The sequence below is a fragment of the Amborella trichopoda genome, chromosome 1, assembly GCF_054954075.1.
Source record: "Amborella trichopoda isolate Santa Cruz 75 chromosome 1, AtrichopodaSantaCruz75HAP2 v2.0, whole genome shotgun sequence".
NCBI classification, from domain to species: Eukaryota; Viridiplantae; Streptophyta; class Magnoliopsida; order Amborellales; family Amborellaceae; genus Amborella; species Amborella trichopoda.
This window is the reverse complement of record NC_142336.1, coordinates 842,281-865,032: the sequence shown is the minus strand read 5'-3', so window position 1 is coordinate 865,032 and position 22,752 is coordinate 842,281. Positions and strand designations below refer to the sequence as shown.

The following is a 22,752-nucleotide window of genomic DNA, read 5'->3' as shown; positions in this document are numbered from 1 at the left end:
TATTTGGATTGCACTAATTTTGGGAGTCAATTTTTATTTTTATTTTTATGTTCATATATCTCGATGTCGAGATGATCAATTATAGAGTTTTTTAACATTAAACAAACTTTTTCAATAGGAAAATAGCCCGGGTTTAATTGGTTAGTGCTTGACAATTTGCAACGCTATGTTCTAGGCTCAACTGCTACCAAAGGTAAGGGTCCTCTCTCCACTAACTCACCCAATGAAAAAAACAACCTGTTTTGATAGAATTTTGAGAAGCATCTTTAATTCTACATTTTAAGGTTGAAACCTTATATACATTTTTCTATATGGGAATGAATAAATATATAAATTATAATATATGTATATATAAATATACATAAAATAATATTTTAAAAAATCGGGTCGGATTTGGATCGGATGCACCTATACTCGGATCCGACATTATTTTCTATTGGATCTAGATTTTGGATCCGAATCCAAATTTCAAATCCAAAACTTAGATCCATACCCGGAACTTGATAGGATCTGAATTTTGGGCTAATGGTGGAAATTTCGACATCATGTGGACATGCGGAAGAAGGGTGTACAAGCACCGTTCTAGTGGTAGAAATTTCAAAAAGTCATATCTAAGGTAATGGCCAAAAATTAGTTTAAGGGTGCTGTTTGTATAGAGCCGAGGCTTTAAACAATCAAAGTAGAGTAGAGCGAACCTTCAAATAAGGGTAAGAAATGTGGTTTCAATACTGAAAAATTTTGTGATAGCCTTAAAATATATCTTTATCTCTAATTATAAATTTTAACGTTTAAAAAATAGTGTAGATCGAGCAAATTTATGAAAACTTGAAAATCTTGAAAGTTGATGGTCAAAAAATGCATTACAAAAAGCACTCCAAAACTTGAAATCCATTTTTTTCTCATATACATCCCTCTTTATGTTGAGATGATCAATTTGAGAATATTTGGTCATGAAAACAACCTTGTCTAGTGAAATTTTTGATGTGCGCTCTAATTTGACTGTTTAGAGCCTCGGCTCTATATAAAATTTTTCCGTAATTTAATAGTTTATTTGTTTTCAAAGAGAGAGAGAAAGAGACATTGAGTGGAATATTCTCCTGTGCAGGGCCACTTGGGGTGCGGACAGCGAATTATGCAGAGATCTCTGCCCTTCTCTTTGGTCTTCGTTCCTTTGTGGAGAGGAATTTGGGGACTTCTTACATTATTGAAAGAGATTCCCTCAATGTTGTGAAATGGTGCAAAGGGGATCAGAAACTTCCTTGAGACTTAAAATCTTTATTATTTCAGATTTTGGATCCCGTATCTTTCTTTTCTCTCTTTTGTTCATGTGCATAGGGAGGCTAATGTGCTAGCTGATTCCTTAGCCAAGGGAGGTTCTACCCTCTTTGAAGCCGTTGTTTTGGATTCTGTAATCTCGTTCTAGATTTTAATAATATCATTGAACTTTCTCTCAAAAAAAAAAACAAAAATGATGGTTTTGGACTTTGAATTTCCAAGAAGGGAGGAAAGTCAAATTTGTGTAACCACTCACGCTGGAGCGTACTATAGATTTACTCCCTCAGGCAAAAGGGCTACGTAGGAAGCATTTTTCGATTTTAATATGTGGGAGCCATTTTAGTATCCATGAGTAGTTTGAAAGTAAAAGAGTGCCCCTTATATATATATATATATATATATATATATATATATATATATATATATGAAAAAAGCTGGGGTTAGCCCATTAGTTCATATGAACATGTGAGTCTAATGGTCCAGATTGAATCTGGACCGATCTGACTATCACGGATATTTGGTAGTATGTGAATTTTATTTTATTTTCTACAAATCCAAATTATTTGAAATTTTAGATGTATATTCTTCTCATCAAGGTGCACCTAAAAAAAAAAAAATTATTCGAGAAAAAAATGACAAAAAAACTCCCTGAATCTTTTCGGGGGTATTTTGATCAATTTATTTCATATAAAATATTTTTTTTATATTTTTCGAAGATTCATCTATTTTTGATGAACACACGTTTAAAATTTCAAGTTATTTGGATTTCTAAAAAAAAAAAATTCAAATACTACCGGACATTTGTGATCGTCAAATTGGCCTAGATTCAATCTGGGCCGTTGGGTGCATATGTTCATATGAGCTAGTGGGCTAATTCCAGCTCATATGAATATATGAGCTGGGATTATATATATGTGGAAAAATTCGAGCTCATATGAATATATTAGGGCTCAAGAGGGAGAGGGGGCAGGTTTAGAAAGGGAGGGAGCGCAAACTAGCACAAGAGAAAGAGGGGGTGGGTTTACAGAGGAGGGAGCACTTATGCAAACCAGTTTTTTTACAAATCCAAATCACTTAAAAATTTAGAAGTATGATCATAAAAAATAGTTGAATCTTCGAAAAATATCAAAAAAATATTTTATATGCAATAAATTAACCAAAATACCCCTGAAAATTTTTGGAGGTATTTTGGTCATTTTATTTTTTGCAAATTTTTTTTTTTTATATTTTTATTAGGTACGCCTTGATAAGAAGAACACACGCCTAAAATTTAAATTGATTTGGATTTGTAAAAAATAAAATAAAATTTAAACACGAAATGAGGTTGTGATAGTTAGATCGGCCCAGATTCAATTTGGGCCGTTGGGTGCATATGTTCATATGAGCTAGTGGGCTAATTCCAGCTCATATGAATATATGAGCTAGGATTATATATATGTGGAAAAAGCTGGGATTAGCCCACTAGCTCATATGAACATATGAGCTCAACGGCCCAGATTGAATCTGGGCCGATCTGACTGTCACGACTTTATTTCGTGTTTGAATTTATTTATTTTTTTTTTACAAATCCAAATCAATTTAAATTTCAAGGGTATTTTGGTCAATTTATTTCATGTAAAATATTTTTTTGATATTTTTTCAAAGATTCAACTATTTTTGATGAACATACTTCTAAAATTTCAAATGATTTGGATTTGTAAAAAAACTGGTTTGTATAAGTGCTCCCTCCCTCTGTAAGCTCGCCCCCTCTCTCTCTTGTGCTAGTTTGCGCTCCCTCCCTTTCTAAACCTTCCCCCTCTCCCTCTTGAGCCCTAATAACTGGTTTGCATGGTTCTCCCTCTCTCTTTAACGAGTTATTTTGGTGTGGATAAACCCTACCTCTTTATTCAACTCCAATGCCTTAAAATTTTCTAATTTTCTACTGTAATTACCAAACCTTGTAGTTTACTAATCACACTTCTTCCCATTTTTTAACTTGTATCATAAATTTGAATTGAGTATCATAAATTTATTGCTTATTTGAAATTATAAAGAGATATTTGAAAGACTTCTATAAAAAATAAATAAAAATATGTCATTCCAATCATATTATTCCGATGACTTATCATGTTGAAACCAAAGTCTAATCATGTTAGAAGACATGTAATTCCATATAAGTGGCAAAGGCATGCAAAATAGGTAGGAAATGGTGTGATGATGATTTTAGAATGGTACAAGTTATTATTAAAAAATATTTTTGGAATGGTCATGACGTTATTATTAGAAAATCTTTTTGGAATGGTATGATGATGACTTTAATTCCACATTTTCAGTGGAATTTTGTGACAAAAAAGAAAAAAAAGATAATTCATAAGCAAGTGCTGGTAAAATGTTGGCAATGCATTTCCCATATTCCTTCCCGACATAGCCAAACAATAACAATGCATTTCCCAGGTTGTATCTAAATACTACCCAAATAGTAACAATCCATTTGTAGGTTATGTATTACGCAGTAATAATACACCAGTAATATATTTCACAGACAATATATTTCCAGGTACCCACACGGTCCCTTAAAGTGCACCTCCAAATTTTGTCATAACATGTAATTTTGGTGTAAACAATTCATAGGATTATCTGAACATCTATTTTTTTTATCTAATTATAAAATTTTAAACTTCAAAAATGGTTAAAATCAAATAGATCTATAATTATATAAAAATCTTGAAAATGCACAGTCTAGATAATGTGTTGCAAGATACACTATTTATGGGACTCAAAATCTTTGTTTTTTTCTTCATATTCATACATCTCGATGTCGAGATGATCAATTAAAGGGTTTCAACATTAAAACAAACGTTTCCTATGGATTTTTGAGGTGCATCCGTAATTCTACATTTTAAGCTTGCAACCTTATATACACTTCCCCCCCCCCCCTCACACACACACACACACGCATGCACGCACGCACACACACACACACACACATACACACACACTCTCCAAACAATCAAATTAGAGCCTACTTTCAAATAGTATCGAGAAATGTGGTTTCAATATTTGAAATCTTTATGATAGCCTTAAAATATAGTTTCATATTTATTTACGAAGTTTAAAGCTTCAAAAATAATGTAGATTGATATATCTATGAAAAGTTGAAAATTAATGATCCAAAAATGCATTACAAAATACACTATTTCTAAAACTTGCAATCCATTCTTTTCTCATGTCCATGCATCTTGATGTCAAGATGATCAATTTGAAGATATTTGGGAATCCAAACAACCTCTTCTAGTGAAAGTTTGGAGGTAGGCTCAAATTTGATTGTTTAGAGCCTCAACTCTATATAAACTTTTCCCTATATATATATATAAATTTTTTTATGTTATATATGCATGTAAAGTCGATTCAAATTAGTAGACGTGAGATACAAAAAAATGTAGGGTTCTAGATCATATTAATTGCATTAAGAGTGAGAATCAAAGAGTTTTAGTGAATGATATAAAGGTCAACGAATGGTAGAGATTTATTTTTAAAAATTATTAAATGACGAACACAATGGGAACATAGTGGTAGAAGGAACCATTGGCATAAATGAGGGTGGAGATCATAGATACATTGGTAAAATTAAGATATTAGAAGTGAAAAAAGCTTTGAAAAAGATGAAGAAAGGAAAGGCTTGGAAGATAGGATCAGATGGTATCTCGATAGCGGTTTGGACGTGCATGAGGGAGATTGACATTAAGTAACTGACCAAGCTGTTCAACAAGGTGTTGAGAACAAAAAAAATGCCAGATGAATGGAGGAAAAGTACTATGGTACCTATTTACAAGAACAAAAGAAACACATAGAATTGTGTAAACTATTAAGGGATCAAATCTATGAGCCGCACTATGAAGCTCTAAAAGAGAGTGATTGAGTAACGATTAAGACATGAAATAAGAGTATTTAAAAACTAATCCGATTTTATGCCAGAGAAGTCAACAACCGGGGCTATTTTCCTACTTAAGCAACTGATTGAGAAGTTTAGGGAGAAGGAAAAAGACCTCCACATTGTCTTTATTGATCTAGAGAAAGCTTACATCGAGATTTAATTTGATGGGTGTTGAAAAAGAAATGAGTCTTCAGACATTACAGCGACTTGATAAGAGATATGTACGATAGAATACTAACTCATGTACTAACAATTAATGGAGAGATGAGTGAGTTTTCAATGACAATAGGTTTACATAAATTGTTAGCATTGAGCTCATACCTCTTTGTCTTAGTTATTGAGGACTTAACTAGGCATTACAAGATGAAGTGTCGTAGTACATGTTGTTCGCAGATGACACAGTTTTGATCAATGAGACCTGAACCAGCGTCAACACAAAGTTAGAACTTTGGAGGGTTGCTCTAGAATCTAAAAGTTTTAAAATTAGCCGGACAAAGACATAGTATATGAAATGCAAATTTAATAATAATAGGAGTAGAGATGGGCAATAGTTAAGAATGATACTCTACTAACTAAGTGGTGATGGAAAGTTAAACCTAGGATGGAATGGCAAATGGTGACCTTTTCCAAATATGGCAAATATCGAAAGGAAAATTGTTCATGTGGGTTGGACCGCATGACTACATATGCGGTCCAAAAAGTCTAAAGCATCCATCTTTAGTAGGTGTTCCGTCTAAAAACAATAGAACCTAACGGTCCAAATGTTTTCTTACTAGAATTATTATTTCTAATTTTTAAAATTTACTTATATTTTCATATTCATGATCTCCATGTTAGAGATTACATGTCTTTAAAAATTAAGTCAAAAAATCCATCTAAAAAATATACTTTTAATAGGCCCGCATTTCGACATATGCGCGCTTGGCCGCATAGAAACCAGGCCCATATAAAAAATGTTTCCTATCCGAAAAACTAAGCAATGGCAATTCTTTTTCAATGATTTGGAAAGGCATTGATTCAGTCAAGAATCTATGTCTTATGTTCAGTACAATCAGGGCTGGTTTAGGTGATAAGACTAAGTTTTGGTTAGGAAAACGGATGGGCAATGCCCCGCCAAACTGCAATCAATATCAGACCTTTACAGACGGTCTTCTTCCAAACAGGCCTACCTTCAGATATGGGATCTAATTGTATATGGAATGTTGACCTGAGGGTGAGAAGAGTACATGCAGCCACAGAGCAACAATATTTATCCGTAATGCAGAAACTTTATTCATTCTTCTACTTTTCAGGTAGACATGACTCCATTATTTGGAAGCTAACATCTAGTGGAACTATCTCGGTAAAGTCATTGTATCAGGAGATCAACTTTGATAAAATTATTGAGATGAGCAATCAAAATACAAAAGTTTGGGCCATTAAGACCCCCAGAAAGGTTAGAGCATTTCTTTGGCTCCTGGAACATCATAGAGTGTTGATTGGGAGCAATTGTGAAAGAGGGGGAAAATTCTAGTCAAGATTTGCATTCTCTGCAAACAGGATGCAGAAAACAGCAATCACGTGTTCCTAAAATGTCCTTATGCTTCATCTTTATAGAATTGGGTCTTAAGCATTTCGAAACGGCAATGGCTAATGCCCCAGAATATTCACCAATTATTTGTTTTTATTCTAAAAGACACCTTTCCCAAAGACTAGAATCCTTCTGTGGAGAATCTTAATTCCAGCTATTCTATGGTCATTATGGAAGGAGAGGAATTCTAGAGTTTTTGAGGGACTTTCAAAAGCACCAGCAGACGTTTCTCGAGTTGTCCTGAGGTTGGTAGTTCATTGGGCACAAGCCTCTTCAAACCTGAAAAGCTATCTCAAGGAATTATTTTTTACGAACTTTGGTGATCTCCTCAACATCCATATGAAGAAAGCTGTTAATTTGCAGAGTCGAAACCACCTCCTGAGGGATGGCGCAAATTGAACTTTGACGGTAGTGTTTGCACAGTATCTCAAAAAGCTAGCTATGGAGGCATCCTCAGGGACTCACAATGGAATGTCATTCTCACCTCAATGGCCAGCTTAATTTCTGTGACAATAATGAGGCAGAATTGATGGCGGTTAAATAAGATGTTCTTAAGCTCTAGGTAGATCATGCTCACGTCATTATCGAGATAGATTCTGCAAATGTAGTCCAGTGGTGTGCTCATCCAAGCCTTGTCCCATGGCACTTGACCTCTATAACGGATGAAATCGATTTAGCCACACAAGGCAGGGAGGTGATCTTAAGTCATATCAACAGAAAAAAAAATGGAGATGCTGATAACCTCACTAAATTAGCCACTATCTAAGCCCTTCATCTCTGTTTTGTTACCTTTTGTTTTTTTCTCTTTCCCTTCCATCTCTTTCTCTCTTCTGCTCTCTTGTTCCTTTTGTTTTTAGTTAATCACCTTTTGTCATCATCTCTCATTTCAATTAAGTTACCATTAATATTAAAAAAAAAAAAGGTTCTAAGCCACTGATTAATAACAGGTCAATTTTACAAATAATAAATAAGAAATATATATTAATAGAACATTTCACACCACATGAAGAATGATCATTCAGCCTTTCAGGGAACTGCTCCAGTCCCCATGGGGTCCATAAAATTAAAAAATTAAATAAATTTCAGCAAAATTTTTAATAAATATGGATATATAAAATGAAAGAAGGAATAAAATCAGATTATCGCATAATTAAAAAATAATTATTTACAAATAAAAAAATGGATTACTTTTAACTGTTTTATATTTCCCCAATCGGAATCCAAAGGTAAGAAGCCATGAAGAAAAGGATAAAAAAATAAAAATTTATTTCATTTTGAATTTCCTTTCTCAAGTTTCTCCCTCTGTACCAGAGGGATAGTATAGCAAGAGAAGCACTACATGCCTTACATTCTCTCTGTAAAGCTCTTGCTACACATACACGATCTATTCTCTCACTAATAGTTACATAGTTTCTTGAAGAATCTCCATCCCCATGTTGGATCTAACCTCTAACAAAACTTCATATAGAGAATTAAAAAGGAACCCATCCTCCTACCTTCTAAAAAGTTGTTTTAGATCTACAAAACAACTAAAAGAATTAATGCCACCATGTTAACTTGTTGACGCTCTCTCTCTCTCTCTCTCTCTCTCTCTCTGACAAATCTTCAGAAATAACGCAACTCCAAATTCTAATATGCTTTAATGATCTACCAGAAAAAATCTCTCTTTTATCTTCTATAACAGACCAAGAACGCCATCAAATTAATCAGAAGATTATCTCAAGTCCAATCACCACCATTTCTTGCTGCAACAAACAAAACCAACCCCTTACTTTCTCTTCAGTTTCTGCCCTCATGGCAACCCCCCCCCCCCGCTCTCTCTGCTTAAGTCCCACAGTTTCTTGCCTCAAAACAGAAAAAAAGGCAAAAGAAAAAGAACCACCCCTTCTCTCTCATCATATTCGACTAATCCACTTTCCAGTCCTACTCCTCGAGTAACGCCTGCCTTTATGAACCTTCAATCGAATTGATGGGACCTTTCGAGCCACCACCTTCCATATCATCTGAACTGCATCATCAGGCTGAGATGGGTATTGATACTCAAAGTGTTTCTCAATCTCTATTAATCTCCTCCACATTCTAGTCCACTCTCTCTCTCCGATACTCCTTATTACTCTCATCAAAAAACCTTCTTTCAAAGCATCAGAAGCTCTCAAGAACACACAAAATTCAGAGTAATCAATAACATCTTCATACGGGAGCTCTATCTCATCGCTTATAATAACAGGAATGCAATGGCTTGCTATGGCATCAAACAGTCGGTTCGATGAAGGGGTATCGCCTGCTATGTTTAAGCAAAACTTTGAAGAGTGCATACCTTGGCTCGCTTGGTTAATGCCGCTTCCCTTGGCACTACCAAATGCGAAATGTACATCCTTTTCATCTTTGAGAAGATAGAATAGCTCTTGTCGAATAAAACCACCCTGAATAAAGAGAAACAAATGCAAAACAAGGAAATAATTAGTGGGAATGGATAATAGTGTTGTGAAGACTAACTTTTGTTCGAAAAAACTGCCTTAAACTGTAAAGAATAAAAATGGAAAAGAAAAAGTAATTGGTGGATTCAAGATCAATGTTATAAAGAATCTTCTGGACATTGAACTGCAAAAGTTGCAGGTTAGTTTAATAAGGTTGGACTGCCGCTACTATCGGTTGGATGATTTAATATGGTTAAAAGACAATACAATCAAGTGGAGACTTGTTATGTTATAAATGCTGTGTGTGTGTGTGTGTGTGTGTGAGAGAGAGAGAGAGAGAGAGAGAGAGAGAGAGAGAGAGAGAGAGAGAGAGAGCATATATTCCTGTTAAAGGGTGAAGTTCACAAAGTTCTACACACACGGATTTACTCATGTGCACATCGCCCATCAATATTTTTTTAACTCGTCTAGGGCCTTGGACTCGGGCCTGGCCTGAGGCGAGTAACCTAGCCGAGTAAGTGTATAGGACCCAAAATGCCCCAAAAAAGAAATAAAAAAATAAAAAAAATGTTAAAAATAAAATAAAACTTGTAAAAGTTAAACAAAACCAATGGCAACTAAAAAATTCCAAAAAAGATAAAACTATATATATATATATATATATATATATATATATATATATATATATATAACAAGAATTTAGAAAAAAAATGATTTATGGTTGGAGACGTTTTTGAAAAAACCAAAAGAAGAGGAAAAGATAAAAATAAGGCATATGACAAGTAAAACTCAAAAGTCATTGTAAAAACATCCAAATTGTATATAAAATTTTTATACATTGATTCCACATTTTTATATATTTTTTAGGGAAAATATCATACAGAACCCTAATTTTCCATTTTATTTCACGGTAGACCCTCCTTCCAATTTTCTTTCAAACGGCATAAATAAACCCTTAAATATTTTACCCAAACTCCTCATCCCTTATTTCCCCATTTTTTCACTTTTGGCTATTAAAACTAACCCCAACAAACTATTTTATTCCGTCTCAATCCAAAATCCTTTTTAACCCTCCTTTCCCCTGTTTTCATTTTCACTACGGTAATCTCTCTCTCTCTACTATGGCGAGGGCTCTCTCTCCATTCACCGCAGTGGAGTCTACTCACTTCTCACGGTAAGTTTCTCTTTCTCTCTACTCTCTCTCTCCCTACCTTCAAAACCTCTATGGCCCTCACTATCTGGTACTCTCTCTCTCTCTCTCTGCCTTCAAAACCTCCATTTTCTTATAGAAATCAGGGTTCTTGTGTATCTAAATTTTGTACAATGCATTTTCAAAATCTAAAAATATCAAGCACCTAAGAATTTATAGAGGAAGGAACCCATTTGCAGCAGAGGCACCTGTTTATGGTCTTACAGAGAAACATGTTCTCAGATGTTAGAGGGAAACACAATTTCACATTTAGAGAGAAAAAAACCAATCTGCAGTTTTAGAGAGAGAAACATCAACAAAAGATGGAGAGTGAACTGGACAAACAGGAAAATAGAGGAACTCGTGAATAATACAAGACAGAATAAAATAGTTTGTTGGGGTCAGTTTTTATAGCAAAAAGTGAAAAAACGGGGAAATAAGGGATGAGGGGGTTGTGTGAAATATTTGAGAGTTTATTTATTCTGCTTGAAAGAAAATTGGAAGGAGGGTCTATTGAAATAAAATGGAAACCTAGGGTTTTGTATGATATTTTCCCTAGTTTTTATGATTTCTTTTTTAGTGGCCCGAGTTGCATCCGTGTTCTCAGTTTAGCAAGGAGCCGAGTCTGAGTGGACTTGGCAGAGTTTCAAACCATTGACATGGCAAATTAGGCTAATCATGGACAAAAGCTCAATATGCTTGATCAACTCCAAAATTTCATGACTAATATAACAGTGTTCCTCTTAACCTTGTTTGTCTATTGAAACTGGGAGAAATCAAGTCAGCTGAAACAGGGGAACTAATAATTACTAACTTTTCAACATCCCAATTTACGCTTTCATCAAGAACTTAGCCATTCGTTTTCAGAAATTCCATCTATCTTTATGACAAAAAAAAGAAAAGGCCAAAATACCACCCAGAATCACCACAATCCAGAGTGTTTTTTTAAAGAAATAGGATAACTATATTAAACATAAAAGTAGTTAGACCAAAGTTTCTAACCTTAACATGCAAGCGCTGGTTCTGGTTGTAAGGCATAGGCCCCTCAATAAATTACATATAAATGTTTGAATCTGCTAAGAATATGTTATCGAGCCTTCCTTTACTTCATAATAAAAAACCAATCAAGGACGGTATGGTGTGGGAGATATAAAGCCCCAGACTATAGAAAAGGTCAAAAGATGAAGGTTCATAGCACATTTCATAGGTTGTAAGCCTTTTCTTGAGTTTTGATTCTTAAGCAATCTAACATAGGTACAAGCTCGTTGTGGTACCATGTATAATATCCCCAAATTTTAAAGGTGGTAACCAGGGCAAAGAGTGTTATTTGAAAGCCACTTGAATACTTCTAGGATTACCATGTCACCAATATGTGGCGATTGACAGTTTAAGCCAGTGATGGCCACTGATATAGAAAGGCACCTATTGAAGGTAGTTGAATCAAACAATTAACAATATGGCTGTCGTTATTTAAGGATGTAAACGCTCTCAAAAACCACTCTCCTTGAAGAATTGCTGCTAACTTTACCAAAGAAAATTACTTTAGTAGTGCTAGAAACTATTCAAAAGAGTTGAATTGATCTGAATCATCTCATTAAATTATCCATCTCTATTTATCCATGATAGCATGACTCATATAGAGGTTAAAGAACGAAAAAGAAATGGTTGTTTAGTGTTTTATTTCAGGAACAAGCTGCAAGGTTCAAATCCTTGACCTCCCTCTTGCAAACTAAAGTCTTCCTCTAGACCAAAATCCTAAGGGACAATTCCTTCTTAGTTTTAACTTTCCATGCCCAAGTACCATTTCCAATGATATGGAGATTAACTGTGCAACCTTGCAGATAGCACTTGGGTGTCAGGCCGACTATGAATAAACAATGTAAGAGCATAGAGATATAATCAACAAAGTAGCTTAAGCATTTTGAACATTAAATGATTTTTAAACTGAATATATTGTGCTTACAATTTTCTGAGATTTTTCAATGATGTCGGCAAAATATCATTCTCTTCCACAACTCATGGAGAACCTGTCACCACCTTAAGTGCAATGAGAAAGAGCCAACCAATCTAGACGAGTGTTTCTTACAGCTAGTACTCGGTTCTTTTTGGACCATGCAGTTTCTCATAGCAATGCTAAGGCAGCCTGCCAACCCCATTGACTAAAGACATGAAAGGCACAAAAACCATTTCTGGTATTGTCTTTATAAGCCTTCTAGAATGACAATGAACTCAAGTTGATAGCAAGCATGAACCTCATCACCCTTTTTCGAAAACTGTCAACGAGGACATACTTCTTTGTTTGATGGTGTACCAGCATCAAATTTGAATGCCAGCTACATCCAATTCTTCAAACCCTGCTTCACTCCTAGGCAACTCCAAATCTACATCCCTCTTCAATTGCATTAGGTATTAATCAAAGTACAAAAGGGCTCATAATAAGCAATTGAAGAGACACTTGGTGACCAGAGAGAATATCACCTTTCAAACCCGTATATCCAGCTTCTTAGTGGTTCTCCCACTCTACAAGTGGATTTCATCTCTTTTCTTTTCTCATCATTTATGCCTGGTACCTGGCAGTTCCACTAGTCTAATCAAATAAGAATAAGTGGCGAGCCTCTATAATCCTAGTCCTTGGACATTGTATAATTACTCATTAAGTCAGGGTGGTCAGCTCAGGGGTTCAATCATATAGACACAACCTGTGTTGGAGGCCCACATGAAGAGAAAGCAGTGGTTTATTATGATATGTGGAGTCTTCCTTTACAACTGTGCACCTCTTTAAATCATGAGAGAAATCATAAATTATGCAAGGTTGATGAATCTCCATTGACAAAATTCCAATAAATTCTATAATCAAGAAAATATGAATTGAATCAACAAATGGCTTAAAAGGTTATGAATTGGTGAACATGATAGAAGTGACTGTGCTTTCTAATGCTACAGATCAATCACTAAATGCTATTTGCATCTCAAAATACACACATAGCAGAGAGAGAGAGAGAGAGAGAGAGAGAGAGAGAGAGAGAGAGAGAGAGAGAGAGAGAGAGAGAGAGAGAGAGAGAGCATAAGCAACTAAATGAACAACATGAACACTCACATCTTTCCTGTAAATTGCTCCCTGAAAATATAACAATATTGGTCGACTTGCAAAGGTGGATGTGTCATTGACAAAGCTCTTGATGACATGCTTGTAAGGAGCTATGACATCCTTCTCAACATTAGCTACCTGTTGGAGATACCTCCCAAAATCTGCTAAAATGAACATGGCAGGCCTAAGACTGATCCTCGCATCGAGCATGCTATTTGGATGATGGGCTACTATCACGTGGTCTCGCCCCCCTGACCTCTTCCACTCGTCTTTCTTGCTCAAGAATTGAATCAAATTTTCCTGCAAGATCTTGTTTCTACTCAATTTCTCAGGAGGCTTAACCTTTGAATGCCTATTATAACTCAAAGAAGAGAAGAAGGGCACAAAGATTATATCGGCTTGGCTGGAGTTATCAACTCTTATTGCAACACAAGGGCCTTTTCGGCCTGGAAACCGAGAAGCTAAGAGGTCTAGTGTGAGCCAAAATTCAATACTATGTTGTAGGTTAAGGCCACCAGGGTACTCGGGTATCTTCGAGAGGTCAGGCCAAATTTTGCCACTTTCCTCTTCGCCCTTCCAATCCAAGAGGCCAAAGTGGAATTCAGGGGGTAAATCATACATGAAAACACGAATAATGGCATTGTTGGTGGTGCATTTTTCGCTAGTTCCTTGTTGTTGGGCCTCGTTTTCACCAGAATGGTAGGGGAATTCAGTCTCTTTTACATTATTAGAGATGGGTTTTTGGTTGAGCAAAGAGGGGTGGTTGAGAAGGTGGGGGAGACTAGTGGAACGAAGGAAGAAGAACCACGAGAATACGAAGAAGGACGTGACAATGGTGAAGAAGCAGAAAAGGGGTCTTCTCGATTCGAACCCATTGGAATGGGAATTCCTATCGGCCATTGCAGTTCTATATCAGAATACATCAAGCTTTAGCAATGTAAATCCTAGTCCCTACATCCAATAATCTCCAAAAGGGAAGAAGAAGAAAGAGTTGAATTAAATAAGAATCAATGAAAACTACAGTCTATAAGAGACCCAACTTTTCTAAACTGATAGGAGGCCCCATTTACAAATGGGTAAAGGATATCAACATGGAAAGTTGATGCAAAGTTCTGGTTTTTAAATCATGGTAGAGAGATCAGCTTATATTCATCATTCACAGCTCTAAGAATGTGAAAGAAATACCAAAATGGGTTTGCCAAAATTAATATGACAAGAACCCATACAACATAGAATCAAATAGTTGGGCTATGAACAAAAAGATCAAATTTTGTGACATTCTAGCTAGAATGAGTTCACATCTGGTGATGTGAGAGAGATAATAGAAAAAAGAAGTAATCACCAATACAAAAATATATCAAAATCAGCTACTTCTCTGGTGCAATGAGGATTCCCGTCACATGAGTCTAATCCCGAAAAGAACTGATAACCAAACATGAAAGGCACAGAAACACCAACCCAAGTGGTGGGAAAGAGAGAGAGACTTCTGGTAATGGGTATTAAAGAAATCTAATGAGAAGTCAGAAGTGATCAATAAGAATCACATTGATCAGAAAAAGCCATACAAATCTTTTCAAAGCAGATTGAAGTCAAACAATGAAAAAATGGGAAAAATATATGAAAAATAAGATAAACTTATTATGGGGTGGTGGGTTTGAGAGAGAAAGAGAAAGAGAGGGAGAGGGAGTCAATATGTTTACATGGTGATTCGTGAAAATCTCTTGTTTGCGAGTGAGGTTCGGTTCCATCTGAGGAAGCGGGCAGTTTCCTAGTTTGAATTACTTTTTTCCAGTAGAAACTAACAAAAAGTAAGGGAAAGTAATTTGATGGGGCTGCAAACCACTCAAAATAAGTAAAGGCTCTCCTCATAATTCATTTAAAAAAAAAAAAAAAAGAGTACAATTCAAGCATTGGAAAATCTGTACATCGATCATCTCGACTTGATCATATTAGTTGTAAAAACAATTAGGATTTTAAGCTTTAAAAAATGTATATATTGTAACAAATTATCTAGGCTGTACATTTCACCTTAAAATTAGTTATTTATAGATCAACAAAATTTGTACCATTTTTTGAGTTTTTTATTTTATTAGCAGTGTTGGAAATTAATTTAGATCTATTTACCAAAAATGCTTTCAAGACTTGGATTAGATGTGAGGCTTTATTTTGTTTTTATAAAGATGAGCCCTATAGAAACTTCATCCACAAATAAGGTGCAGTTTGCATAAGATTGGAACCTCAAATGATGGAAAATATCTAAAATTTGTTATAATATGTAGTTTTATTGCTCAAAGTATTTGTGATGAATTGAAAATCTATGTTTCTCTTTAATTACAAAATTTAAACTCTAAAAATGGTTCAAATCAAGCAGATGTATAAACACATGAGTAAATTTTAAAAATGGACATTCCAAATGTTACAAGATGCATTATTTTTTAGGCTCAAATTTTTTTATTTATCTTTTATATTCATGTATTTCGATGTTGAGATGATCAATTAGAGGGTTTCCTAACATCAAAACAATATTTTTTCAATGGATTTTTTCAGTGCACCTTAATTCTATATTTTAAAGTTGCAACCTTATGAACTTTTTCAAAAAGTAAGAGCCAAAAGAATCTGCTTTTTGGGTGCGCAGACAGAGAGAGAGAGAGGGAGACTTATCACATTAGAGAAAAAATTTATACAAGGTGTTAATCTTATATTGTATAAGTAAGGTGCACTTAAAAAACCATTAGAGAAAGTTGTTCCTATTATGAAAAACCTTCAAATTGATCATTTCGACTTCAAGATTCATAGACATGAAAAAATGGATTTCTAATCTTAAAAATAGCTCATCTTCTAACACGTTATCTAGACAGTTTATTTTTAAGATTTTCAAGTGTTTATAGATTGCTTGATCATCACCATTTATAGAACTTTAAATTTTATAATTAAGAGCAAAATTAGATTTTTATATCATCAAAAGGTTTGTGATAGACCCTCTCTCTCTAATTGCAAACCTAAAAAGCCCAATCTCTCTACTTGGTCAGCTTGTGCCACCAAGAACACAAACCTCAAATTTGTAGAGACCTCTTACCAACCCTTCATCTCTAATCTCTATAAAATAAAGAATTTCTCTGTAAAATAGATGTACCTTTTCAAACCGGGGCCTTTTTTCTCCTTGTAAATTTGACCCCTTAGTGTCCTCTCTCCAAAAGAAAAGGCTGAACTTAATATTGTTGCTCCAAAGGGCTGAATTAAAAACCATGATTTAGAGGTAATTGTCTTTACTTTCAAGCGGGTTTCTTTGGATTTCATGGTTCTTTTTATTTTTGGGGTTTTTGGGTGGGAGTTTTTCCATGATATTTTGAGGTGTGTAGCTTTTAGAGAGAAAAAAAGTAGTATGGAAGCATAATTTTTATTGAACTCTATTTCAATTCAAATGGGTATAATATTTTGTAGTGAGAATACTGTTAGTGAAAATTGATATTTTTTATCATGAGTGAAAACACTGTTTTTGATAAATAAATGGCCAAAAGGGTGTTGCTCATTAGTTTCGAATTGCATGTTTATCTATAGAATCGCTCGAGTCGGATCTGATTAGAAAACCTTCAAAATCATATAATTTCTTAGTTCTCTAGTACTTTTACGTATTTATTGTCGAATATGGCCCTGTTCGACCTAAGAATTGCCTAAGTCAGACTAAGCAAATTAGAATGGGACCAACTAGCGAGTCGAAGCCTAATTCTGATTTTTGGAACCTTTTTATAATATAATTTGAAAAATAAAATAAAATTTAGCCTTATACATGATATTCTTCATCTAATTGAGATAAAGCTTGGATGATGATGATGCATTATAATTCTTTATATGTAATCAAAATTCAATGTACTATTAATAAAATGATGATGATGCATTATAATTCTTTATATGTAATCAAAATTCAATGTACTATTAATAAAATGATGATGATGCATTATAATTCTTTATATGTAATCAAAATTCAATGTACTATTAACAAAAAAGTATTTTCTTAATATTATGAATTTTGCATGACTTAGTAACTAATGACCATATTTATGGCCAAAATGCCTTGGGTGGGTGGTACCTTTTCTTATTCTACAAGGAAATAATTTGTTGCACCCATCAAGGTTCAATTAAGTTCCTCAACAAACAAAGTTTCTCTTTAAGTCTAAGCCAAGTCATTGAAGCCTTCTTTTTTTTGATAGAAGGTTCAAAAATTTAATTACTCTAGAATGAAATTACGGAGTCCAAAATGGATACGTCAAAAAACGAAGTACCACATTTGGCAAGATATCTACTAATACATTAGCCTCTCTATAAACATGAAACAAAGAGATCGAAAGGGAGGAAGAAAGATCCAAGATCTGCAACAGCATAGGTTTGAACTACCAAAGAATCAATTGTTCTTTTTGGCACCATATAATCACACTAATGGAGTTCCCCTCTATGATGAAATCATGCCCCAACTTCCTCTCCACAATAACTCACAGCCCAAAAAGAACAGCAAAGAGTTCGGCATAATTAACAGTCCGCACCCCAAGCGGACCCATATACGGAAGAACCACATTAAAGCCTTCTTCACCTTGGTTTGAGGGTTACACAAGTACATCACATTGAACACCGCCGAAGTTGCCAAACCCTGTCATTGAATTTTTTTGTGTGGTCTTTGAGAGGTAAAAGAGATATTTAGGGTTTATAAAAGCTTTGACTTTTTACTCCTTTAGTTAGTAGCGCGGTGTTTAACTTTAACGGAGATTTATCTTTTTTCTAACCTTTTGGAAGTGATATTATACCTCCTTTAAACACATTAGCAACATTATCATCTTTATCATTATTATAAGTGGCCGCTATTCCAATCGACATTTCTGCTTTCTCCACCCAATAAAAAAAGAAAAAGAAAAAGAAGCCTAGACCTTTTTAGTATTCCTACCTACAATTGTTCCCACTATTTATCTTGCATGTAAAAAGGTTACAATCAATTTTAGCTGTCAGATGTGAAAGCGAATAATTGAGGATGTACCACTGATTAGGCTCGAATCCTGAGAAGCTTTTCATATCTTGTGCTTAAGAATAGCACGTCTATCGTCCATTCAGCATTTGACAATTTTAGGTACTTGTCACTTGTGCAAAAGGTAACAGTCTCATTATATACAATCTCGTTTATTTTTACAAGCCCTTGTAGAGTATATTTTTTGAATTGAAACAAAACTTTTGAGTATGTTAATATATTTATGAATAAAAGTTATACAATGAGACCATTTATCTTTGGTACAAGTTGGTCACAATTAACCTTGAGTTTTGGATGTGGAATTATATGGCTGCATTTATTTCGTTCACTAAGCTCAAACTTCAAAAGAAACTTTCTCGAATTTAGTAACGTACTTAAGTTATCAAAGTTTACATTGGATTGTTATAGTAATTGTGACCAATTTGTATCAAAGGTAAATAGTCTCATTATATACAATGATACAATCTCATTTCTAAATCATCGGAGGTGTTTCTGTATCGTACAAACGTCCGATTCTTATATCACTCGAGGTGATTTTGTATCTATATCCGTGAACTTGAATTCTGATAATTTAGTGAATCTTAACTCTATTTATCATATGGATGTAGTTTGTATTGCCCCAATGCTCTAAACAATCAAATTAGAGCCCACCTTCAAATGGTGTCGAGAAATGTGGTTGCAATATTGAAAATCTTTGACTAGCTTTAAAATATATTTTTATTTTTAATTTAAAGAATAAAAAATAGTGTAGATCGAGTAAATCTATCGAAACTTAAATAACTTGAAAATTGACGATCCAAAAATAAGTTACAAGATGCACTATTTTCAAAACTTAAAATCCATTTTTTTTCTCAAGTCCATGCATCTTGATGTCGAGATGATCAATTTGAGGATATTTGAGCATCAAAACAATCTCTTCTGATGAAAAATTTAATGTAGGCTCTAATTTGATTGTTTAGAGCTTAGGCTCCATATAGACTTTTTCCTTATCATATTAGAATTCAAAGGCATCACCTTTCCAAGCATGAGGTTGTATCTTAAAAACGGATTCAAGCCCTTGATTTGGTGATTAAGAAATTGAGATTCGTGCCTTCCAATAAGTGAAAAGGTTTGCTTCTACTGTGGGAGTATATTTTGCATGTACTTCTGAGGTAAAACTCATAATTGGAATATTTTTTGGACCCCAACAACCACCTTAAAAATTGATCTCTCTATATGTGCCTAACAACCACCTTAAAAATAAATTGATCTCTATGTGCCTAACAACCACCTTAAAAATAAATAAATAAATAAATTGATCTCTTTATGTGCCTCAAAAAAGCAATGTTTCAATATTGAACAAGAATCATCCAATTTTTGGAAGGCATGATCGAGATGTTCAACAACTTCAAATCCAATTTTTTTTCTTGAAAATAATCATTTGGTGATATATAGATGGATCTTAAAACTTCTATCCATTTGTTTGAGGGATTTTTTTTACAGTATGCTCTTACGCTCTACCGTTATTTATATATTATGCTCTACAGGAGTAAAGTTTGAAATTGTTCCCTAGACATGATTTATGTGGGATTTACTTTGAAAAAACTAATTTAGTATTTTCATAAAGCAACAAAAACAAAAAGGAAAAAAAATTGACCACCCAATTATCTAAGATCTAACTATCCAAAAAATGGATCGTCTGTGTGCAATCATAGGGGGTGAAGTTTTTTAGGCATATCCATGTAATAATATTAATCCTTAGGTTGAGTAGGTCACATCCCAAATTCGGATCCTAAAAATTGTCCTAGGCATGGTTTTGTCTAAGGGAGCAAATGGACATTTTTGCTCATGCAGGACCATACAATCTTTTTAGTTTTAGTAGTGTGGGCCTTCTAGGGGTGGCAATGAACCTGGACCCGAACCGGGTATATGGGTATGGATCTAAAAATTGGATCCGATGGGTCAGGTTAGGGTCCAAACATTGGACCTGAACAGTATTCAGTCCAAGGTTCATGTGGACCCGACCCTAATAGTGTTATTATTTAAATAATATTTAATACATAACATTTTCATAATATTTATATATTTTTAGTTATACTATTTAAATAATACATGTATATATTTAATAAACGGTGCAGTTTGTATAGAGCCTAGGCTTTAAACAATCAAATTAGAGCCTACCTTCAAATAGTCTAGAGATATGTGGTTTTCAATACTGGAAATCTTTGTGATAGCCTTAAAATATATTGTCATCTTTATTTATAAAGTTTAAAGCTTCAAAAATAGTGTAGATCGACCAATCTATGAAAATGTGAAAATCTTGAAAATTGATGGTCCATAAATGTGTTACAAAATACACTATATCCAAAACTTACTATCTTTTTTTTTCTCAAGTCCATGCATCTTGATGATGAGATGATCAATTTGAGAATGTTTACGCATCAAAACAACCTCCTCTAGTGAAAATTTTGATGTACACGCTAATTTGATTGTTTTGAGCCTCGGCTCTATATAAACTTTCCCTTTAATATAATATTCAAATATATTTTATTTATTTATTTTTAGATTGGGTCCAATCGGACTTAAACCCGACCCGCTGCACGCCAAGGCCCATATGCCCAGTGAAGCCAATAGGTCAAATTCCTGTGGTAGTCTATCTCTCTACCTCTTGCCTATGGCCACTAACATAGTCTTCAACAATAGCCCTTACATTTATTTTATTTGACAACAGTATGATACCGAGAGATGAAAAGAAAATGGCATACTTTTAAGGGCAACTTCTCTATGCTTCCCTGCAACATGAAACTTATATACTTTCCTTTATCCAACCATCCATTCTGAATAGAGGGATAAAATTGCTCCAATCACAATGTCACGTCTCTATACTATTTTATTTATTTATTTTTGTTTTGTAAACTATTTTGGCACCAAATTTTTTACGTCTAATCCTCTATTAAACTTGCACTAACTAAAAATATAAAAAAATATTTTCAATAAAAATAAATGACCAAAATACCCCTGAAAGATTCAAGGGGTATTTTGGTCATTATATTTTTTCAAACATTTATTTTTAATATTTTTTATAGGTGCACCCTAATGAGAAGATGACACATAAAAAATTTTATATTCATACAATTTGTATAAAAAAAGTTAAAAATAAAATACTTTGAGATGTCAGATAAGATCAAACGGTGAGTGGCTCTTTTGATCAAAATTGGACGGCTGGAAGTTAGGGGAAGCATAGATCTTCTATGTTGTAGGAGAAGTATAGAAACATTTTCCTACTTTTGAATATAGCATAGAATGGAGCTTTAATTTTAAAAAATTTGCTCTTTAACAATACTAAATTATTATATTTTAAAAATATTTTTTAATTATTAATTTTCCTATTTTCATGCTCTAGTTTGCCTATTTTTCACCCAAACCTTTTTCTTTTGTTTTCTTGAACACCATTTTTTTTTTGTAGCACCCATCAACGTTCATCATCGTCAAAGCTTTTCCCGACTAATTGAGCTCGACTACACGAATCATGATCCGTCATTTTACTCTATTAAGGGCCATATCCTCAATGAGGCCAAGTCCCCATATATTTTCTGACCACTTCCAAACATGCCTTTTTAGACCTATTTTTTAGCCTTCCACTTGAACTAATTTGTAACACCTAATAGGTGTTGTATTGGGTCTGCCAACCACCTAAGTCTGCTCCATCTCATCTTATTACTTATTGGGCCACACCTAAATTTTTCCTAATTTATTTATTTGGACTTCTATCTCTTATTATCTCGCCACTTATCCATCTCAATATCATTATATCCGCTACGCTCATTCTATTGGTTTATTGTTTTTTGTCTGCCCAACATTCTGCCTAATAAAACAAAACTGGTCTCATAACTGTCCTATAAAACTTTCCCTTCAACATTATAAAACACAAATCAACTAGTCCCAATCTATTACAGACATCTCCTTTTATGTTACATCAATTATGTTTAGCTAAATACTTACTGGCTAGAAATAATTGAATTAAACCTACCTTTATTTAATTTAAGGGGATGGAAAGTAACTAACATTATCTATATATCCATGTTTAACTATATACATATAGATATCTGAATCTGATTTGAACATTAGAGAATTCATCTAAATGAATCCCATAATTTAATATATTACCTATTAAATACTATTATCTAAAAATAATCAAGTTATTATGATTGGTTAAACCTCGAGTACTTGCATTTTACAAAAATTATGCCTCCTAAAAATTTTCACCATTGAAGGTTTTCCGGCACCATGATCACTAAAGCTGCATAGCT

The 22,752-nt window shown here is 34.0% G+C and overlaps 1 protein-coding gene across 1 annotated transcript; it reads right to left on the bottom strand.

Annotated features, from left to right (window-relative positions):
* Positions 1–8,007: 8,007 nt before the first annotated feature.
* On the bottom strand, positions 8,008–15,247 carry LOC18425184 (putative arabinosyltransferase ARAD1). The gene is made up of 2 exons (XM_006829750.4): positions 13,462–15,247; positions 8,008–9,181 (listed from the first exon to the last, which is right to left on the bottom strand). Exons 1-2 carry the CDS (start codon positions 14,350–14,352, stop codon positions 8,654–8,656), a joined length of 1,419 nt encoding a protein of 472 aa, XP_006829813.1. The 5' UTR covers positions 14,353–15,247; the 3' UTR covers positions 8,008–8,653.
* Positions 15,248–22,752: the final 7,505 nt, after the last annotated feature.

What these genes read in the sequence shown, in the direction of transcription:
- LOC18425184 (XM_006829750.4), bottom strand. Translation starts at nt 14,352, where the DNA reads ATGGCCGATAGGAATTCCCATTCCAATGGGTTCGAATCGAGAAGACCC. An exon ending in GAGCAATTTACAGGAAAGAT is followed by an intron (nt 9,182 to 13,461) that starts GTGAGTGTTCAT and finishes CTCTTTATTCAG; the next exon opens with GGTGGTTTTATTCGACAAGA.